The sequence below is a fragment of the Antedon mediterranea genome, chromosome 8 (assembly GCF_964355755.1).
Source record: "Antedon mediterranea chromosome 8, ecAntMedi1.1, whole genome shotgun sequence".
Classification (NCBI taxonomy): domain Eukaryota; kingdom Metazoa; phylum Echinodermata; class Crinoidea; order Comatulida; family Antedonidae; genus Antedon; species Antedon mediterranea.
This window is the reverse complement of record NC_092677.1, coordinates 18,729,590-18,754,945: the sequence shown is the minus strand read 5'-3', so window position 1 is coordinate 18,754,945 and position 25,356 is coordinate 18,729,590. Positions and strand designations below refer to the sequence as shown.

The 25,356-nt window shown below is 32.6% G+C and overlaps 2 protein-coding genes across 6 annotated transcripts in view; one reads left to right on the top strand and one right to left on the bottom strand.

The window, feature by feature from the left end:
• The window catches only part of LOC140057346 (uncharacterized), a 101,184-nt gene extending 75,937 nt beyond the window's left edge, over positions 1 to 25,247 (top strand). Inside the window, exon 5 of one of the 3 annotated variants that reach the window (XR_011846917.1) lies at positions 24,647 to 24,684. The gene's annotated coding sequence lies outside the window, so the exon portion shown is untranslated. Of the gene's footprint in view, positions 1 to 5,063; positions 5,284 to 24,646 lie in introns of those variants that run through there. The other 2 variants (XM_072102971.1, XM_072102970.1) reach the window with 2 other exon arrangements.
• LOC140057345 (uncharacterized) overlaps positions 1 to 25,356 on the bottom strand; it is a 61,482-nt gene that overhangs the window by 17,010 nt on the left and 19,116 nt on the right. For 2 of the 3 annotated variants that reach the window (XM_072102966.1, XM_072102967.1), the window contains exons 5-15: positions 25,231 to 25,312; positions 15,947 to 16,064; positions 15,221 to 15,399; positions 12,182 to 12,400; positions 10,372 to 10,506; positions 9,200 to 9,334; positions 8,758 to 8,895; positions 7,961 to 8,194; positions 5,624 to 5,752; positions 4,002 to 4,130; positions 1,291 to 1,419 (exon numbers count right to left, since the gene is read on the bottom strand). In XM_072102966.1, the coding sequence (XP_071959067.1) occupies positions 1,291 to 1,419; positions 4,002 to 4,130; positions 5,624 to 5,752; positions 7,961 to 8,194; positions 8,758 to 8,895; positions 9,200 to 9,334; positions 10,372 to 10,506; positions 12,182 to 12,400; positions 15,221 to 15,399; positions 15,947 to 16,064; positions 25,231 to 25,312 (1,627 nt within the window). The remainder of the gene's footprint in view (positions 1 to 1,290; positions 1,420 to 4,001; positions 4,131 to 5,623; positions 5,753 to 7,960; positions 8,195 to 8,757; positions 8,896 to 9,199; positions 9,335 to 10,371; positions 10,507 to 12,181; positions 12,401 to 15,220; positions 15,400 to 15,946; positions 16,065 to 25,230; positions 25,313 to 25,356) is intronic. The other variant, XM_072102968.1, reaches the window with a different exon arrangement.

Below are 25,356 nucleotides of genomic sequence, written 5' to 3'. Positions count from 1 at the left end.
AATATAAAAAAATGGGGGGAAATGGAATTAGGATAAGTGGAGATGCGCTCTATTAAATGTGATGAGCTATGACGAAAGAGACAAAAATCCTATATTTTATATTTGAGTGGCCATACGATGACGTCACTATGTCCTGTTAGCCATATCAATGCATGATTCGATATCTGCAACTCATCAACTTCCAGAATGTGTAATTTAAAAAAAGTTCACCTCGTAGTTTATAATCTATGACTGTTTTAAAAAAGGCATAATTTTCATGAATTTTTGAACTTTTTCATCAAAAACGCGCGCAAATTGTTCAATTCTACGTGCTCGTATGAGGTGATTTTAAGTCGAAATTGTTTGAAAGTTGGTAAATTTACTAAAAAAGATAGGAAAAACAAAAATCAAGCAAAAAAAAGATGTTTTTGCGCTACGTGCGCACGCGCGCGTAAAAAAATTGCGCACGCGTGGGAATTTTTGAAATGCTCAAAATGACCTGAAACGCGTAGAAAGTTGATTAGAAAATGATTTTTCGCATTTTGAAATTTTAAACGCGCGTGCGCGCGTAACTTTTTGGAAAACTGCCATTTTAAATCCATAGAAAGTTAGCGCATGATATAAATTACACTTTTGCCAAGTTTCAATTAAAATTGCTTTTTGGTTTTCAATCTATGTTAAATACGCAAAATTCACAAAATCGCGCGTAACTTACGCTGCGCGACTCTAAAGTCAAAAAACGAAACGTCCTGCACATCTACAGCTACAGGTCAATCTTATGAAAAAGTTACACAATCTTCTGTTTGCCAGAATTAGAGATACGCTGCCAACAAAATTCAGGGAAAGAAAGAAGAATAACATAGAAAAAAAAAAAAAAAAAAAAAAAAAAAAAAAAAGATCCTGACAATAACAAGGGGTTATCCGCCAAGAGCGGATAACCAATTACATTTTTAACTGATTGTTTCCTACTAGAGATACACCGCAGGGATATAAACGCAACGTAAATGAGTTGACCAATCACAAGTGATGGGTCATCATCACTGTCGTTTCTGATTGGTCAATTCGCTTGAGATTCGTGTTTACGTCCTTGCGTTGCGTAAACCAGCTTCATGTGAAGTGTTGTTGATTTAACATAACATGTATTGGCACACTCAGTAGTACAGTATCTTTGTTTTGTATTTGGTTTACAATCAGGAAAATGTGATTACTTTACTTTTCCCTGGTTTATAACAACCTAAGTTGACAGAAGTCAGCATCGCTGATTTCCGAAATACTCACCAACTTAAACTAAAGAAAGTATGAACCACCTACGGATATTTGTTCCAGCTACTACACAAGCATTACAACTGACCGGGCAATGTAATCTCATCCATCCAATTGTGCCTTCGCATTGTCCACTCTCTGCCCATTGGCTACAATATGAATGTCGGTCTGCACACTCTAATAATTAAATTGATTAAATGATAATTTACAATTATGTTTTGTATACAATGGTGATTGAATTTAAGACAGAAAGAAAACATTTTATTAAAAGAATTAGGGTTACCGATACTTCAAGTAAGCATATTCTTTTTAATAAACGCTTGTCATAGAATGCGATGTATGCTTTACGAAACAAAAAAACAAAGCGCACAAATATTTGAAAAAACTTCCACAAATTGTAAAGTCTACAGTAAATCTAACCAAAAACCTCCAGTAATACCATGTGATACCTTAAGAAATGACAACCGCAGCACAACAACACCACAGTTTGAAATTATATTGAAATATATAATTCAATATGTGTGGGATATACTATAACCACCGCACTAAATCTCTGTCTACACTATCAAACTTTATCTGATGTGCACATATGTATATTTATATATAATGATGTCATATCATACCATATTTGGGCATACCATATTTGGGCACATCACACTTTTTTTCAAACTATTTTGATAGTGTAGACAATGTTAGGCCTTAAGACTTCGGTTTAAGAGAAATACATTTTAACCATTAGGCCCACGGGTTCTTATTAACCCTTTCTGTGCCAATGTGATTGAATCAAGGAGCAATTAGTTTAAACTAATTGTCTATAGTCGAATAAATCGGTCCATTACCTATCATCACACCCACTGATATTTGCCGAACAGGAAAACACAGATTAAATGCCATTTACGATTAATTCGATCTTAAACCGACCCGTGGTAATCTGATCTAATTTAACAGGTAACGATGGCTTCCTTTTAAGGTAGTGCAAGTCACAGAACTAAAGTAAACCTGGAAATTGGACAACATAAACCAGAAACCTTCTTGAACATTCTTTTAAACTTAATTGTATACAACATTCATCAGCGTTGTTTGTATTATATGTATTATATGTCTTCTGGAGAATAAATGAATTGAATTGAATTAAATTGAAGTCAAATCTATATTTAGGTTGTGATTGTGGAAGAGGTTGATTTTCTGGTTGAATTTGTTTTGTGTGTTTTATTATATGAATGTTCTATCTGCAATGAATGAATGAGTAACTAATAACTAGTGTAGTAATTTAATCGATTGTCTTTCTTAACCCTAACATACCAAATTCGGATATACGTGGCTCAAATACGATGTTCCATTATTGGTCTAATTGTGTATTAATCATTGTATTACTTAAGATATTATTCAATCCTTCCAGTGTGTTCAGGAAGGATTGAACTGCCTCATCCGAAAATCTTTATATACACCGCAAAGCATTCATTCTTCTAAAGTGTATATTGTTCTTTTTCGTTTAACCCTATAACAGCAATGTTTTAAAATGTATATTTATTTTACCTCAAGGGTTCACATTGAGTCACAATTTAAAATGGTTTTTCTGATTCAATAGTCTTATTTCCATTCCATTATAGCTACATTTAGTACATTACCGTAGTTCATCTGAAGCTAAAATCCTGAAGAATTCGATTTATCAACAACTCAGATTTACGTCTGTCACTATCATATTTTAATCATGAACTTATCTTTCCGTAAAACGTAAACACACTTAATTTTATTTATCGTCAACCTCGGTATGATTAAAGTTAACTGTTGCTCTAGATTATCTCCTGCCAAATTGGAAATGGGGAAATTCCCCCAGTGCCCTAACTTCCCAGGCCTGGGGAGGTGACCTAGAGTGCCAGTAAATAAGGCTCCAAAATATCTAGAAGAGACATTGAATAACACGCAACTTACAGGATGGAAATAGTATTCCAATCCTGAGAGATTTTCTTTAGTACATTAAACAGAACAGAAATGTGGTCTTTTGAGGATTATAAACCTTAATACAGAGTACCTCCAGACACTTTATGTGAAAAGCACACTGAAGAAGCGACGCGAATATTTTAACACCGATTAGAAGGAAAAAATACGAGTAGAAAGTTAAGACAAGAAGTTCTATTTTTTTTTCGTATTAAGATGAATCCACGCTAGTTTTTTTGCATTAATAGTGGGTAATAATAATAACGTGTTTTTCACGGCTTATCTAGAAAATTTCATACCGATTAGGCGAGAGAGCTTTATTGAGGTACATTCACACGGATAGAAAAATAAAGTTAGGTATAATAAGTACCAGTTCCATAATATATACGTATAGATTGATCTCTATCAATATTAATTTATAAAGCAATGCTTGATGAAAGATGAGTTTACATGACATTTTTATGAAGACTTGTACTTTGATGATTTAGATTTTTGAGAACTTTCTGTGTAGCCTACATGAATCATACGGTATAGTGATGATAAAAAACTCGATGTTCTTTATATTTCCTTGTGTGTACCATTGTAGTCAAAGCTCGTGTATATAATGAGTTCCTAGTATAGGCCTATATTACCACCGAACAACGTACTTTCTGCGCGAATTATCAATTGATAAGTGCAGTATCGTGTCTGCTGTCGGCAACAGGGAACATTCATACCTAACATTAACTTACACAGGTAACACTAACAAAAGTCACCGTTAGCTGACACGATACTGCTGGCTGTTGTTGCATGCTACACAATTAACCAATTGTCATACTAACCCATAGGAAAGATGTCCGTTTTGCACACCATACAACTGGAAGGACATGTTTTCTTCATGTATTCTTGGTTTGTCATACAATTGCCATCCTTTGCCCATTCTAAACACCTACTATGTCTATCTTCACAAGCTGTTGAAAAAAAATAAATAGTTTAATAAAAGGAAATTAACCATACAACAAAACTTTTTGCAGTGTTTTACATGGTAAGGCTGTAGTTATTTTTATCGGCGTTTTTTAATCATATGATTATTGTTTACTTAATTCGTGTTTCCTGGTGGATGCTATAACACCTCAAAAACAAACAAACACAACACATAAATGCTATCGTGCAACTCGCCACCTTCAAGTTAAAAACTATAGAATTACCGCCCGATTCCCGATTTCTCTGGTATCAAGAATATTTGGTAATACTGTACAACATAAACAATTGTGTTTCCCATCCTAGTATCATATCATGATTTAAATATTTGTAACTAGTAGCTTTGCGTCAGGGTTTTTGAGTAATTGGTCAAAATGTTTTCCCTACTCTGACGTAAGAAATTATGGGGTGAGACTCGAACCCACGGACTCCAGATCGGCCACGGCCTGGCTTTCAAACCTCTAAACCACCGAGCCTGCGCTGATGGCTAGGGGTTATATTAGATTAAAACCCTAGTAAGCAGCGGGTACTGCACCAACATGATTGCAATTGCTTGGAACTACTGTAGCTTTGCGTCAGGGTGTTGAATGTGTAAGTAAATTGTGAATTCTTGTCTGAGTAGGGCAAACATCTGACCAAATAGTATCATATACATAACTTAACCCTTATCCTACATGTGATACACATGATGTTGCCAACATTTCCCATGATACTGAACAAATATTTTATGTATAGAAGATGCAGCACTGAGAATTGGACAGGATTACTCGAATGAAATACTTTAAATTCCAGTTATCATTATGAAATTATTAATGTGATCAAAATGAATAACTTTAAATTGGCTAGTCATAATCTTAATGGTAGTACTGTATAGCGCATCCTAATGATAGTGAAATATGACATTTTATCTGATTTTATTTAAGGAATCAATGAGAGATGATTCGGAAGGAAGAATTACTAATGTCACTAGTAGTGTAAGAAGAAATTAACTTTGAGATCGTATAAGGCAGTTTAAGAATTGTTCAACTGGGTTAGCTGCAATACAATACTCATTTTACATCGTCTAGCAAACTCCGGAGTCTACACAGACACACCAGTGTTATGGTGTGCACACGGTGTGTGTAAACGTTTTGTATACTCCATACGTGCCTTCACGTAAGATAAACCATATCACATTTGACAACTTAAGTGAGAATCAACAAAATTAAGACATCATCAACATCCTCCACTTGTTCATTTGCTTATCCACAATAAAAGCATTTTCGCACCAGCTCCGTTCAATTCTTTATGCGATTTTTCCATTATTTATAAAACGACGCCTTCTTCATTTTTACGAAATGGAAACCGTCACCCTAACAACATATCAACTGAAAAAACTCTAGCTGGTTAGCCAGAAGAAACTTTTTTTTGTTTTATAATGTACCTTATTTTTTAGCAGTACTGTTGAAAATTTTAAATTGTAATAAACCACAACATTACTTACCAATTGTTGGGTCGGGAATTCCACACGTGTCACAACTAACTGGACAGTTATTGTGCATCCATCCTTGATTGTCTTTACATTCTCCTTGTTTGGCCCATGTTGCACACTTTTTGTTTTTATCCCTGCAGCCTAGCAACAATATTAATATCAGTTATTTATCATGAGACAAAGTTAACGATTACTTGTTTATAACTAATCATATGACGCTTCTTTTTGTCAATATAATAATACAATGCAAACATTTAATTGAAAACATATTTCTTTCGTTCAATTCCATAGTTTGTTCTTTCCCCCATTTTACAAGCTGTAAACTGTTGTTCTGTGAGAAAAATATCAGATTAAAAAATATTAACATGCGCTTTAAGTAATGCGATGCATACGACACATTTCAATTCAAAATATCATAATTATGCATATTTGACTGATTATATTTTGTGTTGCATTTAAATGTGGTTAAAATGTTGAATGCAATTTTCATTTATTCATTAGTTTAAAATCAGTAAGTCGATTATCATCACTGTAACAAATTGATATAAGTCATTTAGCCATTTAAGCCATTTTAATTACATAGTAGTTATTCACCAAGATTGGATTGAAAAACAAATTATTTACCTGAAAAAGTGTAATTTAAAGCAAAAAAAAAATTCAAATTGCTAACCCTTTATTGTCTGAAATCATTATATTTTATTATTTTTCTATGGAAGTGAATAACTTTATTAAAACTGCAAAATGGCCCATTCAAATTATGAAATTCTTTATCTTTAGTTTTCATGCTTTTTGGAACAATACATCTTTCAACAAACTTTTTCAAATGGTAAACAAAGATTTCTTAAGCGTGGTTTGCAAAAGATTGTTGCTTTATAAAGTTAGTTGACGTGTTGCATATAATTGTGTTCACTTGTTCCATATCCATGTATATTCCAAACCGATCTTAAATACCATGGATGAAGAATAATTCCTTCATACAATCTTATGATCTCCGTTCTAGTTTTCATTTGGGTGGTCGGCCTGTTCGCATAATACCTACTCTCAATGATTATTATTACTATATTATTGGTAGGTTAAAGTTGCATTTCTTTGTAGAGGGAAAGTGGAACTCACAAACCAACATTCCCGATCAAGCACTTTTCGGATTTAAAGTAATATAACACACATATAATTTAAAGCTCAGCTACAGGCATGTATTTAAAAAAATAATATCTGGTTAATTGTACATAAATCAAATATTTGTAACAGAAATCAGAACGAAAAAACATGAATTTCCCTTAATATGGTCAAATACAAAATTTGGCAAAATTCTGCTATAAAAACCAGGAAGACTTTTTTTCAGTAGTTAGGTACTTTAACCTAATGTAATAACATGTCTAGTGACTCCATAGAAGATGAAAAAAGATGGTGGATATACGGTGGATAATTTCTGCTATAGCATAAAAAAAATAAAAATCTGAAGTTGAATAAAAATACCAGAAATGTAAAATTCAAGTTATATTACCTATATTTAGTCATCTGATAACATTTTTTACCACACCGTTTATTTTTCATAGCTTTTTAAAATGCCTATCTTTTTACAAAATTTGTGTACAAAAGAATAGAGATTTTACTGTGTAATTGGAACTGATAAGAAAGTGCTTATTCTTAACAAGCTCAAGTAACACAAATAAAATCCAAAAAATTATCAAACATAGGGGAAACTATAGATCGATAATTATTGGAATGTATGATCAATAGAATTTGTTTGCCCGCACCTGGCCTTTAAAATAATTATCAAAATTAACGCCTCATTTAATTGAACGCATATTGAACTCTACATTATTATCATAGCTCATTTATTTCTTTAAAAAAGGATCTTCAAACTGATATTTAATAATTAAACTACTACTACTGTTTTTGTGAAGAACGATAAATAAATGAATAAATATACAAACGAATGAATGAATAAGTAAATAAAGGAAGCTACTTGAGCATTCGCTATTCATTATTGTAAACTCCAAATCGCATAATAGCCGAATTAATGCAAGCCTACTGACAAACATTAACTTGGCACACAATACAACATTAGTGTGATATGATATATTTGGACACAAACAAGGTTAGAGATGAATTTATTAAAATTGAAAATGAAGTTAATAACTATTATTGATATTGTGATAGTGCATGATGAATTTGTGAATCGATGCAAACATGCAGTGTGTCTAATAATATGCGGCAGGTATCCAGACAAGAAGACGAAGCAGGCTTCTGAGTAAGATCTCAAGACCGTTGATTCAGGCATTTAGTACGAAGAATTGCAGGAGAAGAGTTATGATCAGGCGTGTAGCGTTCTTCAAGACTTTGTACCTTTTGGATCATATGTTTTCTTTTCATCTTTAGCTCCGTTGACCTTCGACACCAGTCCCCCTACATCGTTCTTCCAATTCATCTTGTCACTGTCTGGTAGTGGGAATAAGTTCTTCTTCAAGTCTTCTGCGCAGTGCTGGCAGCTTAGTTTACAGTAGCCGAGCATCCATTTATTTACGTGGCATTCTCCAGTTTTTGCCCAACGTTCGCAATTTGGGTGATAATCCCTACAGTCTGAAGACAGGAGTGTTCGTTATAAGGCATGCTCTAGTCGTGAAAGTGCACTAACATAATAGCGTATAGTGTAAACGAATCTAGGCAATGTATACTAATAATATAATGTGTTGTTCATTCAATTTAGAAAATTAATTTGTGTTAAGTTTTTTGATAATGAAGTTGGAATAGAATTGCATTTTCCTAATGTGACGGCCATCTGCGAGACATTTGCAAAACATTGTCTATTACAAAGTGACTCATTCGGATGTAACTAATGTTGTGTTTTTTCTTAATAAGTTCTTGTATCAGCTGGAACATTACTGAGGCTAATGAAATCCCTTGAGAAATTGGAAAATCTAATTATAAAGAATACTGTACATTCGTGACGACCATTTTTTTCCTGCTGTCAAATCTGCAAAAGACGTGCGAATGTTGTTTTTAAGTGGGATTTCCTTAGACGAGCAGATTCCATCGCATCTTCAACTAATCTAGGTCTACTTCCCTAGCTAAGTAATATTCCATTTACACATGCGCGTCAGTTCACGATAAGTTGCAAATTACGTCAAGATTCTGCGTCTTACCCTTCATTGACACAGTTTTAATGTGCCAGTCACATCTACGGCAGCTCTTTCGACACTTTTCGTGCATATAGGCAGGGTTGCGCGGACATTCGCCTGTAACTGCCCAATCGGCACATAGTGTATTGTTGTCATGACAACCTAGTTGTAAAATATAACATTCCCAAAAGATAATACTAAAAGTGATTTATTAAATGCATTGTGATATAAATAATAAATAAAACTGTTTTTCAAAATCATGCAAAATATTTTAGTGCAAAATTCATTTACAATTGTGTCTTCTATAGCTGAACATAAAAAAATAAAGTTTAAAAAATGAGATCTGATTTAAGAAAAAACAATAAATATTAAAGACAAGACATATTCAATGACAGAAAATACATAATTTACGAAATATATAAATATAAAACAAATTGTTAAAAGTATTAAGACGTATTAAAAATACCTCCTGGTCGGACTCCCTCTGGATTGACGCAAAGTCCACAACTTCGTTTGCAGTTTGCATGCATATAATCTTTATTCTTTTTACACTCTCCATTTGTAACCCACGCTCGACATGATGGTGAGATATCCTTACACACTGAAAAATTAATTGTGAGAATTGAGAGAAAATGCTGAATCTTCTAGAATCAAAATCAAAATTACACCATTCCAAATTATTTAAATGCAGCGGTAGAAACTGTATATACAGTTATGAAGTTTCATTTTTAGAATTTACCGTAATTAATTGTAATCATAAGTGAGTTTACTTAAGTTTCGTCAAGTTCCAATATCTTAAGTTCTATTTAAAACTCGGTCAATGACAACCAGATGTTACAAGCTAAAACGAAAAGTAAGCTTAGAATATTACTTTTATGAAATACACGTGTTGGAATTGCTCTTGGTAATTAGGCATGAACGTTATTTGCCGTGTATTTCTGCTGGTCTTTCTAGTCGCAGGTTTCCATTTATGCTTAAATTGGAAATATCGTTCCAATTATTTTGCCCAATTAAAGCTATCAGGAATAGTAAAAGAGACCATGGCGACGTTTAGTTTTTTTGAAGGCGATTGGAAATAAAGTTAGAAATCTCTACCGTACCTAAAAAGGTGGAAATCAATTCCATAATGCTTTTTTGAGGTTGACATTTTCAAAAAAATAAGGCTTCTTAAAACTCCGTAGAACTTTCACATCATTACCTTATTGATTAAACTTGGTAATTTTCATTTATAGGCCTACATCACGAGTCCTTGGATGGCGTACGGTTCCCACTTTTATTTTTGTATGTGCAATAAAACAAACTATAGCCTACATTGTACGTTCTTAAAATTTAATTTGGCATAATCGATGTGATTTCTCATTGCAGTTTTAACAAATCTCTCTGCAATCCTTCAATGGATAGAAAAAACAAACTTTGTGATTCTAATAATTAAAATGCCATTCACAAACTTTTATTTTTATATAACTTATCCCTCTTATTTGATAAAATATTGTCCTTACTGTACTACAGTGTATTACTTAAAAATCTACAAGAGAAATACATGTTTTACTTTGGAAGAGTTTACACACTTGTAACTATCTTTCCCAGTAACTGTCATAGGAGCAAGTATACGTTACCAGTAAATGTGAGATATCTTACCATTTCCAGTGTCATGTGAATAAGGACAGGTGTCGCAACTGAAAGGACAAAACTTCCTCATCCAATGACGATTTCGCTTACATTCACCCTGCATGGCCCAAGTTGGACATTGTTGCTGGTCCGTATCAAAGCATTCTATTATAAGATACAAATAGTAAATAAAAAAGAGCTTTTCTTTTCTTTTTTTCTATTCTAATCAGATATAAATTTGGGAACAATCATTGTCAGTGAAGTACGGTATTAGGACTACTTGCTGTTTTATCTCGAAATGACAAGCAGTTGCTAAGTACAAAAGAAAATACGATGCATATATAATAAGTTAAGTAAGTTATATACACCAGCTTTGTATAAGACACGAGAATAGTTTGCTGTTTGTAAGATACAATTAAGCCACCATGCATTACTAGGACTCATACAAATACATACATCGAATACAAGAGTAAAATCTAAAACAATTGAAACAGTTTGTTTTGCAATTGTATCGGGATAACGATGACAGCAAAAACTAAAATAACGAGAAAATGATACATGATAGTCTAAAATGAATAACCTAGATTCAAAACTTGAATCTTCATGATAAGATAATAATTAAAAGTGTTTATGATCAGGGTTAGACCCTCTACGGACCCACGGCAGCCATCAGTGCAGTTCCTACTATGATCAGCAAACTTCCTACTCTTTTTTATTGGTACACATTCGTTACGGTAACGTGCACTATGTACCAACGGCGTGACATCCCATCCGAAGGGAACGGCATTATTGTTCGTATCAGTTTTTTCAAGATCTGTACTTCGCATGAATTAAATATAAAATAAATCAAATAAATCGATACCATCCTTTGTAACGTATCTTTAAAATCTGGGATATTTTTCGAAACTGACCAATTAACAGAATAAACAACAAGTAACGTTTATAATTACAGCGGCTAGTGAGTTCATACATGTATGTCACTAAGTATAAGTAAGAAGTGTTTATAATTTAGTTAGTTACATTCATTCTTCAACATTAGTTGTAACTAATTTATTATGTATCTTATTAAAGCTACAACGTGAATGGATATCAATGATTTAGTTTGCTAAATCATTTCCTAATCTTAGCTTCAACTTATGTTTCCGTTTTAGTACATAGTGTAATCATCATCTTTAAGTACTTGAGTATTTTTATCAAATATCCCTCGCGTCCGGTCACTCTAGAAACGCCACGAGGGAGTTTCCTTCTGTGGTTTACACTTGACGGTATGTAGGTCCTAATAAAGATTATACGTTACCGGTATGTGTCACAGTAATTAGGATGTTCTGGTGGCCGTTGGACCTAAATTAAGTCTACAAAATTCTCAATATTTCAATTCGAATTAAACTGAGTTTTAGCTAGAGTGATGATTCGCGTTGCAGTTATTGGTGCTTTGCACAGACGGAATCTTAGGTGTAGTCAATCACTGCAACAGAAATTTTAAGACAGAAAACAAATAAACCTCTAATAATGTAGGCCTTTATTTCTCAAGTTTGAAAACCTCTCATATGCTTACAAGAGACTATGACTCAATTTTATGGCATTGCAATTTATTTTGTTAAATTATTAAAAATATATTCGGTGACATCTTTCTAGTTTCCGTACAATGTACTGTACAAAAAATAAATAAATAAGCCAAATTGTATTGCCAAAAGGTAGTGTACCTAAGGGGTACGAAATGCACTGAGTGATGATGATGATGATGTCATTTGATTTAATTTACTGGATTTACTTGCTGGTCAGAAAAGGACCATTGCTTATTTCCCTTAAGTTTATGGTGATCCTAAACGCAACATCTTACCTCCACATTTATATAAGTTATTCAGCCGATAAATATCCGTGTCACTGAAGTCTGTCACCCACCCAATGTCTTCATTGTGAGGATAACGTGGTCCAATTGTAATCTTTCCATTCTTGGAGAAGGCGTGTAATGGATAATGCATGATGGATGAATAATCATACGGGGTTCCAACCAGATTTACTGCATCAGCACTGTATTTATGAAAATTACTTCGCTGAGCTGAAAAAGCATCAAAGTAATTAGTTGATATGTGTTTGATTTTTTTTTTATTTTACGAATATCTCATGTTTAAATACAGATTAGCATTAAGTTATATTCATCATTCGCCAGGTACCAAAACGCACACAAAGTAAATCATAATCTATAAAATATTGCAATATAGCACCGTGTCATCGATAACGTTCTCCAGATTTGGTTTCGGAGTTCAAGAAATTATATTGGTCCATTAAAATAGAAATTCATTTTGCTTAGAATAATTAAGACTACAAACTACAGAGAAAAATACAGTTAAAAAACCGCTATAGGGCCAACAATAAAATAGTATTAAAAAAGCAGATTTCAAAAATGCCATAGGCTAATTTAAAAATACTTTTAAAAGTGCAGATTGCACAAACGCCATTGGTCAATGTTATAATACTGTTTAATCGATATACATTATGCTCCTGAATATTTTTTGTTTGAAGACACATTTTGACTAGATGCAGGAGCCAAATAGGAGACATCTATACGTATCTTTTAAGATTACGTTTGTAATTTTAGGAGGAATGTATTCATGAAAGATATTGATAATGTATTCGTAACGTAAAAAAAGTTCTAATCGTCACGGTATTCTAGAACTCGGTCACACTTATGTATGATTAATGTTCCAGACCGGTAATATTAATATACTGCTCGAGTCAACTGTCATGTTTCATTTTTGGTGCCCAGTTACGTTGTCATTAAAACACATATTTCAATTGATAAAGTACATTCAACTATGTATGTTGTAGTTAGACTCGTGTCTAATCAAATTCGTCTATAGCTATATAGCTTGCTAGATTATCTTAGTGCCACGTTTTGCAGTACGTGTTCAAAAATATAAAGCAGGAATAACATATAGTGTAGGCCTACAGTATTTGCTAAGGTACTAGCCTGCTTTTCGTAGGCATATTGCTAATGAAACCGTTAGCCTAACTGGTCCACGTTTTAAAGTAACAACTTATTAGCCATAATTAACATTTTGATTTATTGGTAAATGGTCATTCTCATGTCTTGTTTTTGATTGACAATTAAGTTCGACAAAACTGACAAACACTTGGAATGCATGTTGTGTAAGCATGTGAATTGTGAAGTCACGCCAAGCTGCGACTGATTTTTATGAGTACAATTTTTTGATGTCAACTTGTCTGTTATCGCGGTACCTATGTCATATATATTTTCCCAAACAGTTTTTATAAACATTTCTTGATATTTTAGTGAATATACTACAGTAAACTAAACAAGCTAATTCAAAAGTATGCAGTCCTCAGGCTATGGTCAGTTTCATAGGTCAGTACGAGAGACTTCCAATGGTCTACGTATCTAACGATATAAAATTCACATACCAATTAGGTTCAGTTTCTAAATATTTTTTAGATGAAATTTGCTATAATATACCATAGCGTTAAGCGATACGAAGAATATGAATATCGATACTAATTTAAATGAAATCAAACACCAAGCTTTATAATTATGTACACAATATTAATCCGCATAGGGCCACATATTGTAGTCCCATGGACCAAACATTTTTTGATTAGAAATTTGTTCGCTGGAATGTTAAGGTATGTGAGTCACTACAACCTTAGGGAGAACGCTTCTATCCCGGAATATGTACAGTACTGTAGTTTAGTTTTAATTTGGACTTCATTCATTCCAGATTATCGATTATTAAGGAAAAAAATAAATCAGTATTTTATATTAAATAATAAATACAAAATCAATAAAAAGCATTATTAAATGAAAAAAGAACAATAATTAAAACTGTTACGTCAAAAAGTCAAGCGGCGTTTTTTGCAAGAAATATTTCTTGTTTAAATAATAATTTGTCGAATTAAATTACGCATAATAACGAATGTATATGGATATTATTATCATGTTTTGTACGAATCGAATACAAAACTTTAAACCTGATAGGAAATTGGTTACCTTAGGCATATATAAACAGACAAGGCCTATATCGATCATCAACACTTTTATCAGTAGCGTCAGAATTGGCGTCAATGTTAGTTGGTTTGGTCGTGGTATCACAATTCATCTCTTCGTATTCGATATTATACCGGCGTCATTGTGTTCATTACTTATGTTATCATTTAAATGGTAGTCTTTCTGCTCGTCATCGGTAACAAACAACTAACATTGTCCATTTTAAAATTAGTTGGGTTTTTGAGACACGTAAGTGTAAATACTGCAAGTGGAATTCAACTATAATGTGTGTGTTATATATTAATCTTTGTTTATAATGTTTGTTATTGTACTCATATTTGCCAATCTTCAAGACAAATTTCTGTTTTTATATTATGATGGTGACGGACATTAAATAATTTCAGTATTCAGTACAATGTCTTATAATAGGCTAATATTGGATGGCACACTTGTACATCGTAGCACCGAACAACGAAGTATGCTACAAGTATATATTCATGCTTAAGCTCTGTCTGTACTATCAAACTAGTTTCACAAAAAAGGTGTGCCCAAATATGGTAGTGATATGATGTCATCGTGTCCATATATGAACACATCACTTTTGTTTTTGTCACATTAAGTGTGATAGTGTAGACAATGCTTTAGATACCATCTGCGTTCCCGACGAAAAAAAAAATGTTACGTAGCTGAACAAAACACATTGTTTTGTAATCACTATGCAAATGATCGTAACAAACTTTTCCTTATTCCAATCACTGATACTGTACCACGTACTTAAGTGATAATTCTAAGGTGACGAGATCCGAGATCTAAATAGATACAAGTTCATATACACGGAGACATAAATAAATAACCAAATAAAATTAGATCACTTACAGTTTACGACGTTTTCCCAGTAAATATTGACATAACCGTCCCTATCTGGTCGAGAATGTTCGTGCCGAAAGCCTAAAGAGTGCATTAATTCATGAATAATGGTTCCTCCTTTCATATGGCATGCTAAACCAAGTGATATATATTGAACACCTCCTTGTCGACCAATTTGCGACCAACACCTAAATAGATTTAAAACAAAAACGAGTCAGTTCTTGTTCGCAATTGGAATTAATTGTTTTATAAAAACGAAACCCTGATGAAAGTGGCTATGGATGGTATACACACTACTGGACCCCATGTGAATCTTACTTTAGCATCTAGATGTTTAGTTAATTTTCTCTTGTTGGAGACATTCGTGTACCATGGTTTGTATTCTAACTCCTAATTGGTACTTGTCGGTACCACCAAAGCAAACCTCTTTGCCTCTATACAGAACTTATCAATTAATTACGACGCGGGCATAATTCATTATTGTAATAATATAAAACATGGTTAACCAATTTAAAAATCTAAATTTGCCATCGTTAGTAACTACAAGACTTTATCAGACTTGTAAAACCGTTTCCCGCGGATGTTATTATTTTAATGACAGGAGATTGATCTAGTCAATAAGAGAAATTTTGATTGCTTGCTATAAACCGCTGATTGATATTGCAATGATCACTCAACGTAAATTGCCTATCAGATAATTTCTTTTAAAGATAATAGAACATTAGGCCTACTCACCCGACTTTTCTTGATATAAGAATGTAATCTTTTTCATTTGTTCTAGGCCTGAATTGAATGCATGTTGTTTCATGGTACCTTTCCATGGCGTTTACTATAAGTTTTCTTTCGTCTATTGCTGTAAGAAAATACATTACAATGTAAGGCAATATCGAACATGCCGATTTGAACACACCAACATTTTCCACAATTCTATCATTGCAACAACATATTAAAAACAATTCTTTTGTGCGTAATTTGTTAAAAGAATTAAATATTCTCCATTTAATTCCACAACCATGAAAGCATTCGTTTGTGATTAAACACCTAAATTAATTAAACTAATTAATTTAAATTATTAAAATTAGTTAGGTTGTTAGAAAGAAGACACGTATTTGTAAATACTGTACGTGGAATTCAACTTGCAAAAATAGCTCTTAAAAAAAACACAAAGTTTAAAAAAAACGTGTTTGTCATCTTTCATTGGGTTATCTAGACACATTTTCGTTCGTTAAGTTCACATTTCTCACTCACGTATATGCTTAATCTGTTTTAAAATTTGTGCATATAGTATGCTGTATATTCTAAATTGTATTTCTTTTTTCGATGGAGATGTCTTGCTGCTCAGCAGTCAACATTGACAGTCGTTTATTAACACGGATAATATCAAGTTCATTCATGAACACATTCAACTTCCTTTCTTTAGGTTCCCCTGTGTAAAGGTGAAACGTGACACAAACATGTCAGAATCCATCCAGGTATGGCTGTCACATTCCTATAACATAATTACGTACAACTTTTCTTTAAAATAATAATGAAATATTAATACTGAACAGTTTCAATGCAAAAAGAGTTGATATTATTCAGAACAATCAACACTAAAACTTTCATTTACACAGTGTGTATTACCAGTTAACAAGTACAGTACGAGAAAGTACAGACGCACATCATTATTGTGATTTTGATATACAAATTGATTTAATATGTCGTAGTGCTCGTATCTGCACAGAAAATGTATCTTCATATATTCTTCTTCCACTAACAAAATAATTTCAGGTCAGACAACATTTCCAGGTCAGTCATTAGACGTTATTCCCAGGTCAGCCAATAAGACGCCTTCGCAACTTCAGTCATTAGATTACTCATTTACCGTCTGATAAGTCAAGATACTCCATTTTGTAAGTGTCGTCATATAGGTTGTCAATGAACAACTGACCTAATTTCAATATGCTTAACGTACCTAATTTTAACGTTTGATCAAATTGTTTGAATTACAGTAATTTAGGCTAATGCTTTTTACTTGATGAGTGAATTCATATTTATGTATATTTACGAACACCCTTCTAGTTTGATTAATTATAGTATACCAATGTTGTATAATATATAACTTTTCTTTATAAAAGTGTGGCACGCAGACGTGTTACAAAGTGCGACAACTCAGTTTATTACAAAGTGCGACATACGATTATTACAAAGTGCGATAAATAAATTGGTTATTACAAAGTGCGACAAAGTGCGATAGGCATTACAAAGTGCGATAGGCATTACAAAGTGCGATACCGGTAGGAATTACGAAGTGCGATACCGGTAGGCATTACGAAGTGCGACCATTATTACAAAGTGTGCTATAAGCTACAACGTAGTTTTGGAATATGTCTCCCGGTATATTTCTCAACATACTTAAGGCGTTTTCTTATTCATCATTAATTTGAAATTTATCAGAAGAGCACGTCTTCTGATTTGACATTGGACAGAGGGACTGGCCGGTAAGTTTAATTCGGTCACATTAAATACTGTCACTTCACTTCCTAAACATCTCAGTCCGTACTGTAAATAAACCTATATGCCACTTAAATTAATCATAAAAGGCCTAGCATACATTTGAATGGCGTGATTCGTCCATTTGTGTTGGAGTAATGCGTATGGTTAGACATACTAGCTATATCTGTATATTTATTGTTATTTACAATATTAATTGATTTTATACTAATTTACCGATCAATCTATTCACATACCGTACATCCATCAGTTTTCTTAATGTTTTAATGTGTATTAATCAGAATCACTTTGCCTCAAACTCTTTAAAAGTGCAAATATGTCTACAGAGACGTTTCAATTTACCGCCTACTCGCTGATGAGTCAACATGAAGCGGTTAAGATTATTGATATATTTACTCTCTTATTTCCTATATTAAAATGCATTCCTAATACAAGCGTATCTGGAATAAGCGGTATATCAAAGAGATTATTTTAATCGACAGAAAGAACATAGACATATAATATATTATATGTTGTAATTGTACCTTTAAAAGCATATACATGTGCATATATAGGCTAGCCAAAATGAACTTTCCTGAAATGATCACGGCAAAACGGCGTGCAAATAAACTAAAATAATATTTTTTCTTAACTCTTGCTAAGCCTTGAGGTATCTTTACTACTACCATTTTCTGTTCAACTACTGTACAAAACTACTTTTAGCTTCTGCCCTTTCAATCTAATTGTTTTTCACGCTGCTGCTCTAGCCCGCTACGTCCCATTGGGACTAATCAATCACAAGCTAACGCAAGCAGCAGTTGTAGTTCTAATGACGACAGTAGTGCGAAAATGGAAACTCCACTATAATTTATAGATTTCCAGCTGCTACTATAGACCCCAAAAACGTCTGGGAAAAGAGACTATTAGGACAAAAAATTTCAAATCCCAAAGCATTTCTGGTATTTATGACTTTTGACTGTAATTCACAGTCAGATATTCATTGAATAATTATCGAACAGTCCATTCAAGTTTGTGTTTGTAATAGGATACTTCACACTTGAAATATCTAGGGTGATGAAGTGACCCCCAGACTTGACCTTAGAAATATATTTAACTTAAGTGACAGAAATTGAGTATTCACTTCTGTAACAAAAAAATAATATTTGTTCACAAAGAAAAAGAGAAATGAAACCCCAAAAAATTGTCTGACAGACAATTTAAGTATTTGCTGCTTTAAATTACATTTTTTTCAGGTAAAATAACTATTATGTGACAATAAAATGACACATTCAAAAACATTTGAAATAAAAAATATTTTTCAATAAGCGAGCAGCGTTTTTTTGTAAGAAATATTTTTGTTTATTATTGTTTATTTTCATTTTTTGTATTGTTTTTCCTTACCAATTGAAAGAAAAAAACCGATTATATGCCTAAAAGGCGTTTAAAGCTCAGAAGCAGCATCATTCATTTTGCAAAACTGAAACAAATCATAGTTAAATGATATCATAACGAAGCCATACTGCCCAACAGTTGTACACCTTAACAAGGCCAGTCCCAAATCTATATCTAGGATGTCAAGTGGTGTTAGTATTTGTCGGCGATAACCCTCGAGTACACACAACTGACACGTGACTATTGTATATAAGGCCCTTCTGTCATCTAGGGAGGAAGTGGCCTCTGTCTATTGATGCTCTCAATACGATATAATGCAAACTTTTAACTTAAATTTAAAATAAACGTGTTTTGCTAAGAATAACAGAAACTGAAAGCAAGTAAATTAATTGTTTCCTCCTAAGTTTTCCTTTTGCATCACATCATTTATGAAGGTGTATTGTATCTCTAATTACTATTGGTAGAATCTAAGGGTTATTCTTTTAGCGGAGGATATAACGCCAACAAATTGAAATTTAAAAAACAACATTATTTTAAGCTGTACGGTGTCGTAAATGTAGTATCGTTCATTTTTATGATGAAAATAGAAATATGGGTACGGTAAGTATTTTGGGTTCAAATTATTCATTTTCCCCTCAATTTTTACTTAGTAAAAAATCCAACTGAGACAAATCTTACCCTCTAGTTGGGGTATATATTAGTATAGTTATATATTCTTTCCTTAAAGCTCAGTTACAGGCATGAATTTTAAATTTATTATCTGGTTAATTGTACATAAATCAAATATTTGTAACAGAAATCAAGATGAGAAAAATCATGAATTTCCCTTAAATGGTCAAATACAAAATGTTACAAAATTCTAATATAAAAACCAGCAAGACTTTTTTCAGTAGTTAGGTAGTTTAACATAATGTAATAACATGTCTGGTGACTCCCTAGAAGGTGAGAAAAGATGCATAGATAAATAATAGTTCATTCTTATATAGCGCTCTACAAAAATAAAAATAAAACTCTAAAGTGGAATAAAAATACCAGAAACGTCAAATTCAAATTATATTACCTATATTTAGTCATCTGATAACATTTTTTACCACACCGTTTATTTTTCATAGTTTTTCAAAAAATGCCTCTCTATTTACAACATTTGTGTACAAAAGAATAACGATTTTACAGTACTGTGTAATTTGAACTATCCTCCAACTGATAAGAAAGTGCTGAGAGTGTGTAACACAAATAAAATTCCAAAAATTATGAAACATAGGGGAAACCATAGATCGATAGTTATTGGAATGTGTGATCAATAGAAATTTTTGCCCACACAAGGCCTTTAAACAGTTTAGAATAATACATCTGTCACAGTTTAGTTTGTTTAATGTGATTTAATGTAACACTACTTCTAAATAACATCATCAGAATGGGATTTAAACAAACATTTCTAAAAATGATCTCCAATATGTTGTTTAATGGAAATTCATATTAGTTTGTTCCTTCACAAAGGTTTAGCAAATGTTCTATTGTTTAATTTATTGGTATAAATTGTAAATTTAAGATACTTCATTATCAGGTAGGCCTACCATACAATAAGGAGGGACTCTGCACGCAATAACGCCCCCATAGATTAGTAATGTTGGATAAAAACTCTACATTTCCTTTAGTATTTTAAAGTTTATTGAACGGAACATTAATCTTGATTTTTTGTTCTAAATTTTTCTTTTATTCTGTATCTATTTAATAAACATAGTTCGATGTTTGTGATTTATGAATTTAGGCACTATATTTATTATTCTTGTTAGAGGTTTATGGAAAAATTTAAGGAGCGCGAACATTTTTTGTTTTTGGTGGAACACATTGTTAGTCTGGGTTCAATGAATAACTAGATTAATTTATATCATGATCAGTTAATAATAACTCCATTATCAGCTGCTATGCAGGCATATATGTATGCTTTGAGTGCTGGTGTGCCTTATGGTGACAGTGGTCCTTTGACCTCTTTTGCCACTCCTTGGCACACTCAAAGTTTATGTATTGTTTTAATGTTGCTAAAAATTAATAAAATAAAATAAAATAATAAAATAAAATATCAAAGCATAATAATTCTAGTCCCAGGAATAATATAAAGAGAGATTATATATAATGGTATGTACTTTATGAGGGCAGAAGTTATAAGAGAATAGTGGGCATGTTGTGCAATGATTCACAAATCTGACTGTCATAATTAATAATCTCTTAGGAACATAAAGAAATGCATCACTATTGGCCAGGGGACCAATAATCACCTTGCATTGTTATATGTTTACATGATAACAGTAGTTGCCTAATTTAGGCCTAGGCCTATCTGACTGTGGGTCTATCGTACACATACAATATCTTGCTCTCTGGTTTCCGGTGCATTACTTTAGGTATTGCTATACACATATTTAGATTTATTATATTAGATAGAACCTAGTAATATTAATATACAAGTATTTAATAAAGGTAGACTTGTTTCTAAATGACTTGCGATAGTTTTAGAATATATCTAGTGACAGCTGCAGAATCGGGTGCATTAACATCGACATCAAAACATACCGGTATATAGTCGATATCACACGACACGCTAACTAACAGTACAGTACATCGACATATACTTGAGAGCAAATGCTTTATTTCGTTATTTTATACACTTAACAAAGTTGTATCCATCAAACACTTAAAAGAAACCGACCGCACCTGTCACAGCTAGTTCTTCAAAATAACGAAATGTCAAACTATAAGACTGTTTTATGTTTCTTATAGTTTTTTAATGTACTATCTTGTTAGCCAATGGCGACTATCAGTCCCATGTCTATTGCCTATTTACGTTCCCAAAAGACTATAAAGTTATGACAAAATTATTGAATAAGAAATTTAATTGTGAATAACAAAAAAATCACTTGTTTCTTGTGATTTACACAAGAGTCAAGGACAGTTCTTTCTGTTAATATTAATAATAAAAGTGAAAATCATTGCATTATTAAAGTAATACACCGGAAGAATAAAGCTTATTGGTAGATATCATACAATGAAAACAGAGACACATCACCCACCCCTTTCAGTCCGTCAATCTGTACTGTCCTATGTACTTGTAGGCCTAATCCCAACAGTGCATTAGGCGCAAAAGGTATATCAACAACCATGTCAGTATGCAATAGATTCAATGTTATTACTTATGATGTATTTATCAAATGATATTATTTCTAATACTAAAAATGTTCTGTGCTGCTTGCTATTATTTAATTAAAACGTTCTTGGCATGTAGCCTACTGAACAATGTCAGTATCTGAAACCACCCCCCCCCCCCCACCCCACACCCCCCCCCCCCTTCTCTCTCTCCTTTTTTCTTTCCCCCGCTTACCAATATTATAATTTTGATAAACGAGTAAATTGACCTAACCACTAAATCCATATCTCGTCAAACCCCCTCTTGAAAGGATTCCCATGAGTACACCAATGTTAAATAAAATAGTTACAGAAAGTCTGTAGAGAACAGATTATCGGTTTATTACGACAGCTCAAAGATGACAAGCCATAATCTATTAGTCATGTCAATCAATAATGTATAAAAAGGAGTTTTTCATGGTGAATTCAAATTGTAGTACTGTACCTGTAAAGTTTTAAAGGTCAGGTACAGGCATGAATATTAAATATAATATCTGGTTAATTGTATATAAATCAAATATTTGTAAAAGAAATCAAGACGAAAAACATAAATTTTCCATAAAATGGTCAAATACAAAATTTTTCAAAATTCTGCTATAAAAAACAGGAAGATTTTTTTCAGTAGTTAGGTAGTTTAACCTAATGTAATAACATGTCTGGTGACTCCCTAGAAGGTGAAAAAAGATGGTGGGTATACGGTGGATAATTTTTGCTGTAGCATTTAAATTAAAATCTGAATTTGAATAAAAATACTAGAAACGTAAAATTCAAGTTATATTACCTAGTCTATATTTAGTCATCTGATAACATTTTTTACCACACCGTTTATTTTTCATAGTTTTTTAAAAATTCCTCTCTATTTATAACATTTGTGTACAAAAGAATAGACATTTTACTGTGTAATTTGAACTATCTCCCACTAATAAGAAAGTGATTATTTTCAACAAGCTCGTGTAACACCAATAAAATCTAAACAAATATGAAACATAGGGGAAACTATAGATCGATAATTATTGGAATGTATGATCAATGGAAATGTTTTGCCCGTACCTGGTCTTTAAGTTTTAATGGCTAATTTTGTGATCATTAATTGATAAATCACATTTGCATTAAAGAAAATGCTGCATACATTTATTAAATAACATTGTAAATGATTTTAGTTTATCACGTTGTTTAATAGTTACACTAGTTTTGTTGTCCGAAAGATAGAGAAGCCTAGACAGACACGTTTATACATTATTAGGCCTATTACATATTATATGCACGTTTAATTTGAATAACACAAACATAACATTATTTAAATTAATCTAGAGGCATGTTAGAGAACGATGTAATTAAACATATATGAATCATAGGTAAATGTATAATAAGCTAATTATAATGTGAATTGTGATAAAAAATTAACAATATTATTAGCTCACAAGTTGTGATGTGTCATGTGATAGGGTCAAATTAAGGTTAGGGGGTTGTAATCAATCTAATGGTAAAATTAACCTATTTCCTGTTTAAGTGATGAATGATGTTAACGTTTGGTTCACACTATGATGCAACAAGAAATTAACGTGCCCGTAACGCGAGTAATTTGAGATTATAAAACAAACTAGCGTTGTACGTACATCATCGCGTAATACTTACGGTTGCACTTGCAATTAAAATATTAGATGCAAAACATTGATCTATTTTTATTGAAGTCTGTGGATAACTATTTTTGGTCTCCCATCGACTACCATCGAACAAATTACTTTTCAAAAAAACATCTCAGTGCTGTACTATATCAATTAGTAATAATTAGTATGTATGTCAACAATATGTTGATAACGGGTTTCTGTTGATTAAAACTTAATGGAAGCACTATAAATATGGGGTAGAGCGATAAAAGTTGTTGGGTTTTCAATCTGGCTGGATTTTGTAACGTGGTAAAGCAAGGAACTACTTTATCTAGTTTCCTTTAAAAGTATACTTAAGACCTGGTAGGATGTGGGTGATCTGAGGGAAATTGACCACTGTTGAATTAGCCACACGGGGGAGAGCAAAGGTGCGTAATCCCCTAATGCATTTTTAAAAAAGCTCAAATAAATCTTTGGACACGGAGTTGAAAATAGACGGCGCACACTATACATGTTGATTTTTTCACGGTACTCCTCTAGCCCGCTACGTCCCATTTAGGACTACTCAATCAGAAGCTAAAGCAAGCAGCAGTTATAGTTCTAAGGACGACAGTTTTGCGAAAATGGAAACTCCACTATGATATAGATTTCCAGCTGCTAGACCCAAAAACGGTGAGAAGTTGTGTATATAAACATAGGAAAGTAGCGCCCTCAAATTTGTTTTAAGATTCGTACCCTTTGTCTATATCTAGAGTTTTTTTTAAAATTTAATCTTTTCAATTTCCAGGTAAACCGAACATAAAACTAACATGAGGAGCACCAGAGGATTGCCACAGTGCAAGGACTATCAACGCTAAATAAGATAATATGATCTTTAATTGCATCAGGAATATCTTGCCAAGTACAGTACGTGGAAACTGATTTAATGAAGAGTATTGGTTCTTGTATCTGTGTTTAGAAATAACTTTATCAAAATATCTACGGTGATTAAAATGAATAAAAATCATGGTTATCGATATAATCATATATACACATAACCATATACTACGCGAGATACTTGATCCATTGAAGGCAACTTCAACCTCAACAAATGCTCCCCCAAAATCACCTTAAAAACACTAATTAAACTTGTTAAACTCTACGAAGGATATCAGTGATGTGCTGTTTTGGTGATAAACTCAAACAGGGACAGTGTACTACACGATAGTAATGCATCTTGTAAGTAAACGTATTTCCCAACAGTGGTTGCTTTTGTATAACAATATAACGTAAATGAAGTGGTAAAGAAACATATATTACAAAAATGCTGAAAAATAAAACGTTAATATCTGTCTATCCATTGTAATATCATTAAAAAAATCAAATACTTACTAAATTTATCTGAATCTAGGACATACGGTACAACTGCACCGGGCCAAAGTTTTCTTTGTTCTCTCACTGCATTGCGCCTTGCCTGTAAAATATTGTAATTGAAAATTGGTTGTTGTTTAATTAATT